This window comes from Carettochelys insculpta, chromosome 1, assembly GCF_033958435.1.
Source record: "Carettochelys insculpta isolate YL-2023 chromosome 1, ASM3395843v1, whole genome shotgun sequence".
Lineage (NCBI taxonomy): Eukaryota > Metazoa > Chordata > Testudines > Carettochelyidae > Carettochelys > Carettochelys insculpta.
Window position 1 is genome coordinate 239,576,268 of NC_134137.1, and position 16,419 is coordinate 239,592,686.

Here is a 16,419-nt window from a genome sequence, read left to right on the forward strand (position 1 = left end):
TAAATGCTATTACCTTATCTGCCTTGCCTCTTTCAATGTACTGAATGGCACTGTTTAATGGGCCTGCCACTGGAACCAGTACCGGCACTGGCACTGGCACGGTGTCTGGTTGTATTTAACATCTCCACTGAAACAAACCAGCAGTCCTGTAGCACTTTAAAGACTAACAAAATGATTTATTAGGTGATGAGCTTTTGTGTGACAGACCCACTTCTTCAGATCTATATCTGATATAGATGTTTATGTCTGATATAGATCTAAAGAAGTGGGTCTGTCCCACGAAAGCTCATCACCTAATAAATCATTTTGTTAAAGTACTACATGTCTGCTGGTTTTATTTTGTTAGAATATGGACTAACACGGCTCCGTCTCTGCTACTATCTACACTGAAGACAAGGAAGAGGTGTAAACCAGCCTGTTATTAAATATGCACATGATTGCTACATCAGGAGGTGCTGCACACACTAAATAAGACAGAGAAACATGGTAATGCAGAAGGTTATGGATAGCTTAGAAATATGATGGGCAGACCACCAAAGGAAGGTATCCAAAAAAACTAGCTACCACACAGTGGAGAAAAAGAATCTAAAGCACAAACATGGAGTTGTGAGCTGATAATTTTTGAGCAAGCCTGAAGGGTAAGCCAATGTTAGATAGTTTAATTGAACCACCTACCAAGGTCCTTTGCAAAGCAAGAATTGCAGAGATACATGCCCCCACAATGCATCTGATTGAACTTCATGCTAGAGAGGTGGCAATTGCACCAGTTTTCCCATTCTCACCTGCCTTGGTACCTATATCCTTTGTAGGCATCCCACAACGTTGAGACAATAGATAGATGGAAAATGTTAAGCACTGTCTCACTTAGTAATATCTTCCTATAAAGACAGATCGCAAACAAAACTGGTTTGTGTTTTGCACACAAAAGAAAAAAGGGGAGGACTGGTCTGGGAATCCAGAGACCATCTGTGCCTAATGAAAGGGTGAGACTACATAGCAGGGACAGATGTTACATTATTGCACTCAGAAGAGTTTATTGCTAACAGTGGGTAAATATTATACATGTTGAGTTGGACCTTTCCAAGCAATAATTTAACAAACATGATGCCACATGGTTCTCTTTATATTTCACTGACTTTAGATGTCACGCAAGGTCAAAGTGCAAAGGATCTATCTAGATAGTAACTTTTGCCACATCCTGGGAATTCTGGAAGGTCTAATGATACCACCTCAAATTGCCATCTTCTTCTCTGCTGCCAAAGAGGCCGAAAAGCTGGTGGATCTTCACCCAGGAGGTTTGGCACCATATCCCTCTTGATAGTCCTTATGCAGGTCGGGGACAAGCATGGCGGGCTGGAGAAGGGAGCATCTACCCACTCAGATCATGAGAATTCTGCAACTAACTTGCTGGGGAGTTCACAGAATAACTCAGTAATAGGGGTGAAAAGATAGAGACAGCTTCTTCTCCAGTTGTGGACTGATTTAGTTTCCTGGTTAATTCCTTGTGGCTGCTCTAAATTACACTGCTGTAAATGGTCCCAAAGAGAAATCATATGAACTAGTGACTATCAGAGAGGAGGGAAGCCCTAGATATGTCCCCTTCTACAAAGCTATATAGTTTCATGAGCCACAGAGAGAATTACTGGCAAGGGAACTCTAATACTACCCAAGGATTCTGTTATGGCAGAAGTAGCATCTTGATAAACTATGCCAAACAGTGCACAGCACTCCCCTCTAAGGGTATTTATATGCAGCAAGGTTTTTTTCAAAATAACAGCTGTTATTTTGAAATAACTTTGCTAGCATCTACACAACTGCTGTTTTGAAATAATTTTGGAATAGCAGTTGGCTTATTTTGAAATAGGTAAACCTCATGATACTAGGAATAGCACCTGTTTTGAAACGGGCTGTGTAGATAGGGAATAGAGCCTATTTTGAAATAAGCCATAGTGCAGCCAATGGCTTTATTTTAAAATAGGCTCTATTGTGTGTAGATGCTGTATTTCAAAATAGGTGAGGGCTACTTTGAAATGCATTTTGTGTGTAGCAGCATTATTTTCCAATAAAATATTCTGGGATATCTCTTCTGGAACAGCCTATTTGAAATAATGCTGCTGTGTAGACCTAGCCTTTATGTCCTACTTCTTGTTCTTGCTTTTTGGTTAAATGTGTCATTTCCCACATTACTATAACAACATCAAAATGTAAAGCATATAATTACAGTCTATAAAACACAACCAAGGTATTGCTGCTGGTGGAAAGTTTACTTCTGCAAGGATTATTTATGGTTTGCTTTTTGTGGTCCTCAACTGTATGATATTAACAGTGTGTTAACAAAGGACTCATCACATTTAATGTAGATTTGGATCAACCAGCTGGATCACCACATTGTGAAATGAATATTCAATCATACTATGCAGAGTCCTATGAACCTCATCCTGCACAAACACTTAACAATTTGTTCTCATTGTTTGTAAGTTTTTTTTTAATGAGGCTTTCTTCAGAAGTCTCTGCTTGATTTTTTTTCTTTTTGCATAGAGATTTGGATCATTTTCATTGCAAGAGAAGGGAGTGACAATAGTATGCAGCTTTTATTACCTATTTCTCGTTCTACTCACATTCCTGTCTTTTCTCTTCCAGCGGTACCTTGCCATGTGCACTTCTTGAAACAGAGTTATTCTGTACTTCAGAGACATGAGTTGTGGTAAGGAAGCACTTTAAGGGTAGGCTTACAAGTATCATGCTGATAAAAAGGAGTTAGATAAAGTCTTGCTTTGTGAGAAAGAGATAAGCTAGAAACTGGGAATAAATACCAAACAAACCAGTGATCTACAATTACAGGAGGGGATGGGAAAACTTCCTAGGTAGTCTCAGGAAAAACCAGAGGTTACCATGGAAATGCAATCATGTGTCTAATCCTTAGGGACTGTACCGAAGTTTTTAAGTACCAAACCTGAAGGATACCTGATGAATGAAACTTTCAGGTTCAAGATAAAAATACAAACTATATAACAGAGAAAGACAGATGATGTGGCAGCCTTGATAGATATCATGAGAGTTCCTATCAGAATGGCTGCCTTATAGTTGTAATTGTCACTCTGATTCTTTCCCAGTCTTGTCTGAGTGAGGAATGTGAGCCTCAGGAGGACTTTAAGAAAGTAAATGTAGCTCTGTGCGCATTATTGCTCCCTTTAAAGGACAGGCTGAAATGCAGTATCTCTTTTACCCCAGACCACCTGTTTTAGTTACTTAAGACTGTTTCAAATTATATATAACATCCATGGCGTTATGTATGGTGGTGCTAAGTAGTGGCATGAAGGAATGGTTTCACCAATCTTTGAGTGAGCCAAAAAGGTCATGCCCTAGCCATCACTTTGAAAAGAGACTAGTAACTTCAGCAAGCATGCCTTGGCTATGAAAACTAGACCTGGATAGTGTTAATTGGCTGGGGCACCTAAAAATGGAGGCATTCAAATTCACTAGTCACATATTAGAAAATCTTGGCCTGTGTCCTCACACTTCAGTAGCTCAGGAACAGATGATGAGATTTTTGCACAAATGTTTAAAAGGATTCCTTCTGGACTGAGCACAAGCCTGGGACATTTCAGCCCTCAAAGATTTCCCCCCCATAAATTATAAGCGTTTGAAAAGAGGGCTTGTGCCTTAATCATTATCTGACTTTAACTATTAACTTTAATTATTGCAAAACTGCAACAAATTGTCCTTGCAAGGGGAGAATTTGAATTTATAGTATATTGTGCAGAGTAGATTTATTGACTATACAATAAATTGACTTTACAATTTCTTCAGGCAGCATGGAGCATAGTCTAGCAACTCAAGCCTCTGATGAACATTTTTAAAATAACAGCGGTATTGATCAGATGAATTGGTTTAATCCAGCTATTATTCAGAAGAACTGGTGTCACCTGACCTACAAATCACTTTCTGAATCAAGTTCTGCATAAACACTACTAAACAGCCAGGGCTAAAGCTCTTCTACAAAGTTATTTCAAGAGTGATTTCAAAACAGGTATTTTGTTTCAGGAAGAAGCAGTTGATTTTGAAGGAACCCTGTCTACACGACTGTTTTTGCTTCTGGAAAAGCTTGTTCTGGAAGCGCAGTCGCATGAGACTATGAAATTGAGGTGCAAGATATGTAAATCCACACTTCATTTGCACTTTTGATCTCACTCATTTGCATTCCACTTCTGAAAGCAGAATGCAGTGTAGTTGCAGCCATTGGCTGCGTCTACACGTGCACGCTACTTCGAAGTAGCGGCAGTAACTTCGAAATAGCGCCCGTCACGTCTACACGTGTTGGGCGCTATTTCGAAGTTGAAATCGACGTTAGGCGGCGAGACGTCGAAGTCGCTAACCCCATGAGCGGATGGGAATAGCGCCCTACTTCGACGTTCAACATCGAAGTAGGGACGTGTAGACAATCCGCGTCCCGCAACATCGAAATAGCGGGGTCCTCCATGGCGGCCATCAGCTGGGGGGTTGAGAGATACTCTCTCTCCAGCCCTTGCGGGGCTCTGTGGTCACCGTGGGCAGCAGCCCTTAGCCCAGGGCTTCTGGCTGCTGCTGCTGCAGCTGGGGGTCCGTGCTGCATATACAGGGTCTGCAACTAGTTGTTGGCTCTGTGGATCTTGCACTGTTTAATGAAAGTGTGTCTGGGAGGGGCCCTTTAAGGGAGCGACTTGCTGTTGAGTCCGCCCCGTGACCCTGTCTGCAGCTGTGCCTGGCTCCCTTATTTCGATGTGTGCTACTTTGGCGTGTAGACGTTCCCTCGCTGTGCCTATTTCGATGTTGGGCTGAGCAACGTCGAAGTTGAACATCGACGTTGCCAGCCCTGGAGGACGTGTAGACGTTATTCATCGAAATAGTCTATTTCGATGTCGCAACATCGAAATAAGCTATTTCGAAGTTGGGTGCACGTGTAGACGTAGCCATTGAGGGTTACCAATTGTGAAATAATGCCCCCGCTATTTCCAATTTATTTTGAAATAGCACATCTATAGTGTAGATGCTCACATAGTAATTTCAAAATAATGGCTGTTATTTTGAGATAACTGTGTACTGCAGATGTAGCTCAAGTGAGCAACCCTCCATATATTCAGCTGGTCTATGTTTATACTGTCTGGCAAATACAGTTTCTTCCTGATGTAGACCTAAAAATGGGATAAAGATTAAATGCATTTCAATCAGCCTCAGGTTTAAACTACTCCAAAGCTGCAAAGCAGTTCTCAGAATACCACATAGTATAAATACAGTAAACAGTGAATATTTATATTGTTGTCAAATGCAAACCCTTCGTAGGCCTTTTGGAATCCTATCTCTTGGAAAGTGAAATAACTCCATATTAATTGGTGAAATCCAGCAATTATGCTGACAGCTGAAGAGTGAGGGGCCCCAGCTTTAAGTTTACTCTGTTATACGTTTCTTTTGTGACACTGTGAAAGTTTCTTTGAGTACCAGTTCCCACCTAGAAAATCAGGTTGTTCAGGTACTGTTTTGATGGGGATAGATTACTTTAAATCGAAATGACCTTTTGCTATCGGTTGCCTAATTATCTCAGTAAACTGGAAAAAACCAGATAGACAGTGCCAGTAATTTATATTCATAACATCTCATGAAGAGATTTGCAAGTATCATATTTTAGTTATTTCAGGGTGGAGGTCAGATGCTATAATACTGCACTTTCCCGCAACCTTAAATCACATACCTGTGGGGCTGAGTGACCGTTGTGTTACAATGGGTCATTATTTAAAGCAATTTTTCCTTCTGATGGACAGGTGAGATTCAAAGGCTCTAAGACTATACTTGAAATCACCTTGGCGATTAAAATAAAAAATCCCATGAAATCACAGACATTTCTAAATTGTCCCAGCTGAAAGAGCATCATCTTTCTTTGTTGCCAAAGCATTCTGTGTAGCAATACATGCTGGAAGCGCTTGCACTACATGTGCCTTGAGTTGAGATGAATTCAGAAGGGCTATTAAAATACATATTTTTAAGAAAGTTTTATTTTTAATCCATAGCAGAATAAAATTATTCATTAGGTGCATTTAGGTAAAAACCTAATTAGTAAACCTGTCTTTCCTCTCAGTAGAATTCAGTAATGAACAGCAACATTCTGATTTATAATAAGTGCACAGCAGCAATTTTTTTGTTATTGCCAGAGCAATGTACATGAAGACATCATCACATGATTTTCAAGGCTTAACTCTACTTTCACTTACTAACCAGCATTTCACTAGCCATGGCGAACCATATTCCTTTAACCGGGTTACTTCTGATCGACATCAGTTTGCGTGGAAGTCCCAGTGGAAGTACTGGTTCAAGTGAGAGGAGAACCAGGCCCAGACTGTTATGCTCAGAATAACAGTGATGGTGCTTCGCTAGTTCTATCATCTTTAATTCTTTCAGATGCTTGAGTTGCGATCTGTCTCTGCTCGATATTCAGGCTCCTGCTAAGCGAACAACTGTAGGCCAAAGTGCTCAGTCATCTGACTTTTCTTCTCTTCCTGCTACTTTGTACTTGTAACCAAGCCTTGCACTGGGGTGTTCTGTGAAGAGTCCCACTGAAGTTAGTGCACCAAGAGGCATTTGTGCATCCAGAGGGGGCAACGATTCCTAAAGCCTCTGGGTATGCAGAGGCTATATGCTTATAGCCTCAAAGAGGATCCAGTGTTCAGCCCCGTTGGTGGCTGGCCAGCTCTGCTGAAACAAGTGTGGTAGAGTCTACTGCCCGCCTTCATTTGGAGGACATGCTGCTCTAGGAGCATGCTAGCAAGCAGTGTTCTTACACTCAGGAGAATGCAGGATTGGGGGGTGTGGCTGGTCTTGCCACTTAGAATGCAAGAGGTGAGAGGGCTCCTTATTATTGTATTAGTGCTGCACCTCGGAGATCCTGTCCTGGACCAGAACCCCATTGTGCTAAGTGCTTTACTTTGCCCTCCCCATCTCTCATGGCTCTGTGCAAGAGCCAGCAACAGCCATAGTCTGGCTCTTTAATTTGCATTGAACAATGCTGAAGGTGCTGCAGTCTGGATAGCGTATAACATGTTAATGGAGAAACTTACACCTGAAGTTTCTTGTGAAGTGACAAAGTCCCTCCTTTGCTCTCCCTGCCTATCAGTCTCTCCCACCCTCACTCCAGTTTCAGGATCACATCACACAGCGAGTATACAGGTAGCACACGTATCCCATGGTACATTTCCTCCCCCTAAGGAGTCATACTTCCGTGTGCTGTGAGCTAGAGGATGTAAAGCTGCCTCGCTCACTGTGGCTAAACTGGCAGAAGCTTGCCGCTCGATTCATTCGGCCCTTGGTCTCCATTTTGCTTCTGTCCCTGTCTCGCAGGAGATAGCTTTCGATCAGTTTCAGTTTCTCATGCTCTTCCTTCAGGAAGAAATCGACAAGTACACTCTTCTCCTTTTTGATTTGTTCACTGATGTCCTTGGGAATGTCAGGGATCAACCAGTCAACCAGCGCGCTGAGGAACATGACCAGGTTCTGCCAAATAAAGAATGAAAGAGAAAAACATTGTTTGCTAGGCTGGAATTGTCTGTAATACTCAGCTACAGAATAGTGAGAAATGGCCTGTCAACCCAGTGGCATGTTGCCATTCAAACATGTCAGGTTTAAGGCCTTGCTGACATTTTCAAATGGCTAGAGTTAGGCACCTAGATAAAGCTACAATTGAGACAGTGTCCCAATACAAGAAATCAAAAGCACCTGCTTAAGTATTTTGCTGAATAAGGGCCTAAGTAGCCCTACGGGCTCAATCTACACACATGTTCAAAGTGCTGAGCATTCCACACCTTAGCTGGTAGAAACCAAAGCTGCTACCCCAACAGCAAGTACCGCATGGGTACTAGCAGCACAAGTGTCCTCTAGGCATTGTCCTTCCACCATGCTTCGTTCATGGGATGAAAATACCACTTCTGAGTCTGTGCTCATTTCCTCCTCAACTTCAATGACAACAAGGAGGTTTTTGTGAGGTGGACTTTAGTGCTGCGCACAGACCAGAATCCTGCATTGCTCAGACTATGGATGCGCATGTGTACAGGTGCTGGGGGTGACAGGGCGTGGAGTGTACAGGCAAGATGAACTACATGCAGCGTACACATATATTGGCTTGTCACAGATGCTTCTGTGATCAAAATTGTAACATGATAAAACTCAACAGACTTACCTGAAAAATAATAACAAAAGCTAAGCGAGCAGACAAGACCGACCAGTACACCTTAGAAAAGTCATACTGATTTGGGGACCAGGGCGGTTCTCTGTAATCCTTGAACCTGTCAATGATGTTAACTCAGTTAGTGCACACTTTCCAGCAATTGATAACCCAGCTTCCAAGCAGCAAAAGAACAAGAATTGAATCCCTTCAGCATTAGGTACTTCATTCCACAATATCAGTTACAACCCCGGCATCTGATCTCAGTTGCCATTGGATCTGGAATACTTCTATCAAATCCAGCAGGGTTATTCTGCTTTTACACAGATGTACACAAGATTGGGATGTGTCCCTAATGATGAAAATCTTTTGGTATGGCTGGATCTCCTTTTGAAAAATAAAACATAGAACTATTCTAGTGTTAAACTCACCTCAGTACAGAGGACCTGGCATGCTGCAGATAAACAATGAATAAAAGATACACAGCATGTCCTGAGATCAAAGAAGGCAATTAGCATGCTTGTGCAAAGATCGTTGTTCAAACGTGTTTTATGTATGACTACCCTTAATGTTTTGGAAATGGAAGTCAACAAGATGTTAATTAAACTTGCAGCTGCTACTAAACTGGAATTTTTTGTGAACATATAAAAAAGACAGATAGCATGGAGTGGTAAGACATTAAGGCAGGCAAGGCGAATCATTTTAGAAAAATGCAAAACAGTATAAATAACACCAATGATACGGATCTTGGAGGGATTCCGTCGGAAGCAGATACAGCGGGAAGAGCCCAGGGCTACTGGAAAGCAGCAAGTTAGTACACACGGGGTACGTGACATGGAAGCAGAAAAGGACAGTGTGATTTGCAGCTGCATAAGCAAAGACATGACAAAGCTGGGAGGTAATAGTTCACTTGTAAACAGCTCAGCTAAAAGCACACCTGGAATACTGCACTCAGTTGTGGGTACTCCAGGATGGGGAAAAAAAAAAAAAAGTGTTGACAAATGGGACGCGATTCAGAGAAAAGCAAAAATGAGCAAGGGGTGGCAGAGACTGACTCAGCAGGAAATATAAAGCACTGAATATGAATTGCTCAGTGAGGGCATGTAATCACAAAGACTGGACTTTCTAACCATCCACAAACTGCTGAAGGATATAAACACTCCCAAACTGAAAGAGATTATTAATGAGATGCACAGTGCAGTACTAAGGAACATGAGATGCAAGTCAGAAAGCGAAAAACTGATTTGAATACCAGAAAACACTTCCTGAGAGTAAAATTCATTGTACTGTGAAAAAGCCTCAATTAGGGAATAATGAAAGATCTTTGTATACAAAACTAGGCACCAAAAAACACTAACATGGCATAGTCCCATAACCTTGTGAATGTTGCATGGTTTCAAGTGCTGAGGAGATTTTGCACAACTTCACTGGGAACCTTGTTGTTTAAGACATTTGACACTAGACTGAACTCATGTCTAGAGAGAAGAGGCTCACAAACTGGTAGGTGAGCTATTTATTCTGACGAAGCATGAGAAACGTTAGGGGGAAAAAAACAAACTTAGTGCACGCATTCAGAGCTGAGCAGCCAAAAAGAGCAGCTGCTGGCTGGGTGCCCAGTTTGAAAGGCAATGCTGACTCTAGCAGCAGCACAGAAGTAAAGGTGGTATTGGTCTGACAAACCCAATATTTTCTGTCTTTCCCTCTAGATCATGTTTTCTAGTTCTTTCATTAGTTTTGTTGCTCTTCTCAGGACTTTCTCCAATTTGTCCACATCTTTCCTGAAATATGGCATCCAGAACTGGACACAGTACTCAGCTGAAACCTACTCAGTGTGGAGTCGGGTGGAAAATTATTTCTTCTGTTTTGCTGATAATACATCTCAGGATGATGTTTCCTTCCCCTCCCATACTCCCAGTAGTGTTGACTCATAGTTAACTAGTGATGTGCTATGACCCCAGATTCCTTTCCACAATACTCCTGCCTAGGCCATCACTTTTAAATGGGTTATGCTATTTTTTATTTTAAATTGGTCTTTGAAAAGAAAAAAATTAGGAAGTAACGAGTGAAAATTTGTGCTAGTGATTGTCTTTGTCAGTGTCCTGAAGCTATGGTTCATGAAGCTGTAAATATGAGTATAATTGGAAAAAAAGAAATTAAAGAGATCTGTGAGTCCAGATGATACGGATCCCAGGTCACTAGGGAAATAGCTCATTTAAAAAAATGCTTCACAGGTCCAGTGCAAAAGGAAGCAGGTTTATGCTACAGTAACCTCCCTTTAACGATTTGTATCAACCTTCTTTCTTTTCTCAGTGTGCCCATGTGACCAGCATGCTTTCAGGTACTCCATTGCCACGTAAGATTAAAGGAGTAGGCCAATAAAAACATCATATAATGTAACATTGTTTGCTTTAATTTGCATTTAGCTACACAAATGTCCTTTTGCTCTGAAAAACCATTACACCTAATGATATACAACAGATTAGCGTTAGAGCAATGTTTATTTGGAAGTCGTGCCAAAGAGTTCACGGCATTGCATAAAATGCTGCTCAAAATATTCAGAGAATGTTTTCTGGATGTTCAGTATTAGAATTTTCTAACTCATTATGGTTATTTTAAAGATACCTTAACCTCTGGTGATGCCCGTAAGGAGCAAAATTTAATCTTTTTGTAACCACATTTATCTCCAGAGGTCACAGAAATCTAAGAATAAGAGAGGTCAGCTTGTTCCCAACATATTTGCCAGAAAAAGAAGAACAGATTTTTTTTCTAGTAAAAGGGACAGTATTTGCGGCATGTCTCCTGGGTTTGCTGTTAGATATCCTATGTTTTATCACAGTTAGGCCGTGCCTACATTTACAAAAAACTTTGCAATGGCCATGCTAATGGCCAAATCGAAGAATACTAATGAGGCACTGAAATGAATATTCAGCACCTCATTAGCATGCCACTGGCCATGGCACTTTAAAAGTGCCACGGTTCGCTCGCCCGCGGCTCATCTACATGGGGCTCCTTTTTGAAAGGACCCTGCTAACATCGAAATCCCCTTATTCCTATCAGCTGATAAGAATAAGGGGATTTCTACGTGTGTGAGATCCTTTCGAAAAGGACCCCCATGCAGATGAGCTGCGGGCGAGTGAACTGTGGCATTTTCAAAGTGCCAAGGCTGGCAGCATGCTAATGAGGAGCTGAATATTCATTTCAGCACCTCATTAGTATTCTTCGATTTGGCCATTAGCATGGCCGTTGCAAAGTGTTTTGTAAGTGCAGACATGGCCTTAGTGGTCTAGACAAAGTTGTGACTTGGACAGGGTTTCACAAAGATGGGTGATACTCAGAAATGGCCAGCAAATTTGCTATTGTTCCAAAGTATTTTCCTGATAATTAAAGGACTCTTTTGTTTTTCATTGAACCAATATCAGATTAGTCTGGTGTAGAGTCAGACTTTTAACTCATGTTTCTTACTCTCAAGACTGATTCTGCTCCCAGGAAAGAACTGAAATGCACCTGACACACAGAGCTAGACAATGAACCAGATTTACATCTGCCATGATTTTGTTCTCCTCCGTGTTTTCCAGCCATGTAAACCTAAGCAGTGCAGTTCGTCATTGCCACCAGCGCACGCTGTTCAAGGTAAAGTGACAGTCATACACCAGACAGCGAAGCCTGTGGCAGGTGCAAATAGCTGGAATCAAAACTAGGACAACAGGGGCACCACTGAGGTGGGATGGCCATGTCACAAGGATGAATACCTCAAATAGTAAAGTATAGCCCCCAAGGAAAATTGGGGGAGGGGAGACAGACAGACACTTGGGAGGACGATCTAAAAGCATGCCATAGCTCTGCTTTGTACTAGAGAGCAATTGTTAGCAAGCCAGTGAAATGGAGAGGAGCAGGACGCAAGAAGGACAGCAACTTGGCAAAAGAATGCTCCCAGCACAGCTCTAAGAAAATTATATCTCACCCACCATGCGAATATGTGACTAGAAGAGAACATGAGTAGAAGATAACACTGAGCAGAGTCCTCATTAACAGACTTGCTGATTGGACTTGCCTCCCACAACATCCTTATTAGCAACCTGAGGGTATTTGCATTTTTTATGTCTCACAGACATTAAGGTCAGAAGGAACCCTTATGATCATCTAGTCTGACCTTCACACTACAGGCCACAGACCCTCACCCGCTCCTGTAATCGACTGTTGCCCTCTGACTGAGTTACTGGAGACATCAAATCCTGGTTTAAACACTTCAAGTTACAGAGAATTGACCATTTACTTTGTTTTAAAACTACAAGTGGCCTGTGCCCCATATCTTTTCTCTGGGATTCAATGACCAGCAATTTGCAAGTGCTCTCCTTTCTCTCAATGACTAAATACTCCCTCTTGATCTGCTAGACAAGTGTCGCAGCCCTCATTGCAGGACAGTTGCTCTGTTCTGGCTTACCTGCACATGCTACCTAACTCATATCTTGGAACCTGACCATGCAGATTTTACTCACTTGAGCAATTTTTACTCTGTAAAATCAATGGGATTACTTGCATGCATAAAGATTATTCACATAGGACAGGTGGCAACATTGGGACATAAACGCACATAGTCCCCACTAAACAATGATAACTTGGATTTCTCTCCTTGAAAACAACTGCTTTAGAAATGTGGGACATTCTTCTTGACTCTACAGATGGCTAGTTATTAGTCTTTTTTGTCTGTTCAACAAAAGCCATTTTTATAGTTTGTATAGAAGATAGGAATGTCCTCACTACAATATGTCCATTTGCTTTGAATAACTGTAATAGATGTATTTACAACACTGTCTGGAAACTGCCTATAGTAAGCAAAGGGAAATATAGGGATCACTGTAGCTAATAATGAAGTATTTAAGACAAAATTAGATAACCAGTGTCAGGGATGGCAGGTAACCAGGGAAAAATAGCAGTATTACATGCCAGCATCTCAGTATTCAAGGTAATCCAGGGATGCATGGATGTAAAATGATTAAAATATAATTCTGGTAATGTTCACTGAATGTTCACTGAATACAGAATCAGTCAGCATTCGTACTTTAAATATTAGAGTTACTTGTTCAAAATAGCCAGTATAGTGCCCTTCCCACAAGCTTTGGCTGCACCACAAGGGAGACCTAGGGCCTGTCTCAGATCTCTTTTAATGACAATGTACATCGGATGTAACTTCACTGAAATTTGTGGAGATACTCTGCTATAAAACTGGTGCAAAGGAGAAAATAACGAGCCCTCGCAATCTGATGTCCAGTTTTGGTGTGTTGGTTCATTTCAGATACTGTTGGAAATAATAAACAGGCAATCTCTTCAGCTGCGGTGACTAACGCCGAAAGAGGAAGTGGTAACTGTGGAGGGCCCTGTATTGCAGACTAGTATGATTACTGGACAGCTGTTTTCAATGGGCTAAGTTTGCTGTGCGTGCTTCTCACTAGGGGCTTGTCTGGGATGAGTCAGGCAGAGGGAGGAGCTGGCTCAAGATAGCACCTTATCTGCTTCCATTAAAGGGAATGCTAAAGGACATTGCCAGAACAACTAACTCTGCTGACTCTGGCTCGCTCCCCCTCTGAGCCTATGGACCTGGTTTGACCAGGAGGGGACAAAGCTCACTAGCTGTGAAGAAGTCTGGAGTGTGAGGAGGAACAAAGAACTCTTGTGGGCTACAAAAGGACATTATCTTAGGGATGCCAGGGGGAACCAAACAGAACAGACACTCAAGAAGGAACCAGTGGGTGTGCCTGGAGAAACTAGGCCTGCCTAATTCACACTAAGATGGTGGGACTTGAGGTATAGACATGAGCATAGGCTGTTAGTGGTTGTAAATCCTTTTTCTTGTAAAACTTTGTTCCAGCTGCCAAATAAAAGTACTTTGGTCTAACAAAGTCTAACAGGAAGGTCCCCATCGCCAGTCACAGGCTCCTCAAGGGAGGAAACAGGATTCCCTAAATCCTGTCAGATTTGCAGGGTGATACCAACTGATACTGAAGCCAGATCCTGATTTGGGAGTGGAAGGACAGAGTGATTCCCTTTGATACAGGTAAGGGCAAGAAGCCCTGGGCCTAAATTGAGTGTGCTCAGAGACCCCAGAAAGGGGACGGAAGAGGTGCAGCTAGACCAGTAACTGGTGCTAATATTAGCAGCCACCAAGGGTATTATTCCAGAAACAATGACATACGTCATTAAAGCCAATAGGAGTGGTAAAGCATTCTGTGTGTTCAACAGGACCAATTAAGCACCTGCGTATAGTAAGAACAACTGTGGACAACAGGTGGGACCAACACCCTGAAAAGGCTGGCCTGAAAAGGCCACATGGTAGGCTAAGGTGTTTCCTAAGAGACTCCACATGCAAATGGTAGGTACTGGTTCTGGCTGTGTGAGCTGGTGTGAGTGAGTCAGGACAAATGGTTGTGTGTGTCTCCAGAGTGGAAACGCCGTGGCAGCCTCCCCTCAGGCAGTGTTGGCTAGACAGGGTCACTTGGGAATTTAGGAGCAAGACAACTACCTGTGGGTGCCTGGTCCTTCTGCAATTCAGGGAAACAGAACTTTACACACATATTTGTGACTAAAAAAAATATCAAGATTATATCCCTGTCTGCCTGTCACTTATTTCTCCTCCAAATGGGAACCACTCCATAGGCCCCCAAACTTTGGTTTAAGTGGCAACAGACTAAACACTGTTAGGTTCTGAAGGGAATTCCATCTCGTGTTCTTTGTCAGAAAACAAGGTACTGAAGTGTGGGATCATCGGGAAGGAGTAAAGTGTGGGGTTTCAAGCAGGGGAAACTCGGGGGGGGAGGGAAAACAGGACCTTGTAAGGGAAGAAATGTTTAATTAGACGGAGCATATATGAAGGTGTGATCCTGCTTTCATTGTTGTCCTTGAGAGTTATGTCCTTGATGTCAGTAGGAAGAGAAGTGAGCTCCAGGTTTTTGGATTCAGCAAAAGTCTTGGACGAAGCTGATCATTCTGTGCATGGAGGCAGCCTTGAATTTTGCACCTACGTAATCTAACAAACATATCTGAATTGACTAAGACGACAACAGTTAAAAAAAAATCAGAAAAGAGGCACACGTCTATTTCAGAAAGCAGCCACTTTTATCTAATATGTGACTGAAATGATTTACTTTACCTATACAAAGTGCTGTTAGAGTTACTTTACCTGCAGAATATAACTTCCTGTTCAAACTGTGAGTTTTCTGGCTGTGTTCCAGCCTTGAGATGACTAATATTGAAGTATGAAAGAGTGTGATTGATGAAGCCATGCATGGTTCCATTTTGACTATATGCATACTGATACACAAGGCGTGGAATGAAATCAGATGTGACAGCAATTACAAAAGCCTGGGAGACAAAAATAAACCCAGTAAATCTACACATGATTTGCTCTGGAGTAATTTAGTTCAGGTTACAATTTGCATGTTCAACTATATAGAGAAGATCAACCTGGCAGCCTCAAAAGTGATAGTGCACTAGCCAGACAGAGCAAAGAACAAGCTCTAGCTGCCTCACGGCAGCACTCAGAACATGCACTGCCCCTGTGTGCTTCCACCAAAACACGAACTGCTAATTTGGGTTGCTCCCTCGTGCCCTCACTCTGCCGCCTTGGTGCCCCTCTCTGTGCCCATTTCCTCCACCAGTACAAGTCACCCTCCCTTTTGTCTCTCTCTCCTGGCAGAGGCAACTCATGCGGCTGGGGGAAGGGATGGGGTAGTGGCACTGACAGCTCCTGTGGGCCCCAAGGCAAGGCGTGGGGGGTGTGGCTTTGTACCCTGGAAAGGGTGGGTCCAAGGCAGAAGTGGTGGGGCCTAGGGCATTTGGCCCTCAGTGCCGCCCACAGCATGGCTCTGGCCCCCGTTCTTCCCTCCCGCCTGGCACAGCCACACGCAGCAGCACTGCTGTAGGAATACAAAGGGCCTGGGAGATACAGCTACCGCTGCTGCCAGAGTGGCCAGACCTCTAGGCCCCTTTGAAATGCCAGACCCAGGGGCAATTGTCCTCTTTGCTCCCCTCCCACCCCACCTCCGATGCCCCCATGAAAAGGCCTGGACATGGGGTCATGTGCCCCAGGAGATTTCTCCCAAGGTGCTCACCTCCCTCTCTCTTTATCTCTTTTTGCAGGAAGTGAGTATACCCTCCCCCCTCCACTATGAATAGCTGTGTGTTGCCTCTGTCTCCATAGAAAGTACAATAATCCCTTGTTAAGTCAAATTTTATGTTAA

At 42.7% G+C, this 16,419-nt stretch overlaps 1 protein-coding gene across 1 annotated transcript in view; it reads right to left on the reverse strand.

The window, feature by feature from the left end:
• Positions 1-7,187: 7,187 nt before the first annotated feature.
• Positions 7,188-16,419, reverse strand: part of ANO2 (anoctamin 2) — a 281,244-nt gene continuing 272,012 nt past the window's right edge. The window contains exons 22-24 of the mRNA XM_074983665.1: positions 15,360-15,541; positions 8,201-8,306; positions 7,188-7,518 (exon numbers count right to left, since the gene is read on the reverse strand). Coding sequence (XP_074839766.1) covers positions 7,237-7,518; positions 8,201-8,306; positions 15,360-15,541 — 570 coding nt within the window. The 3' untranslated portion in view covers positions 7,188-7,236. The remainder of the gene's footprint in view (positions 7,519-8,200; positions 8,307-15,359; positions 15,542-16,419) is intronic.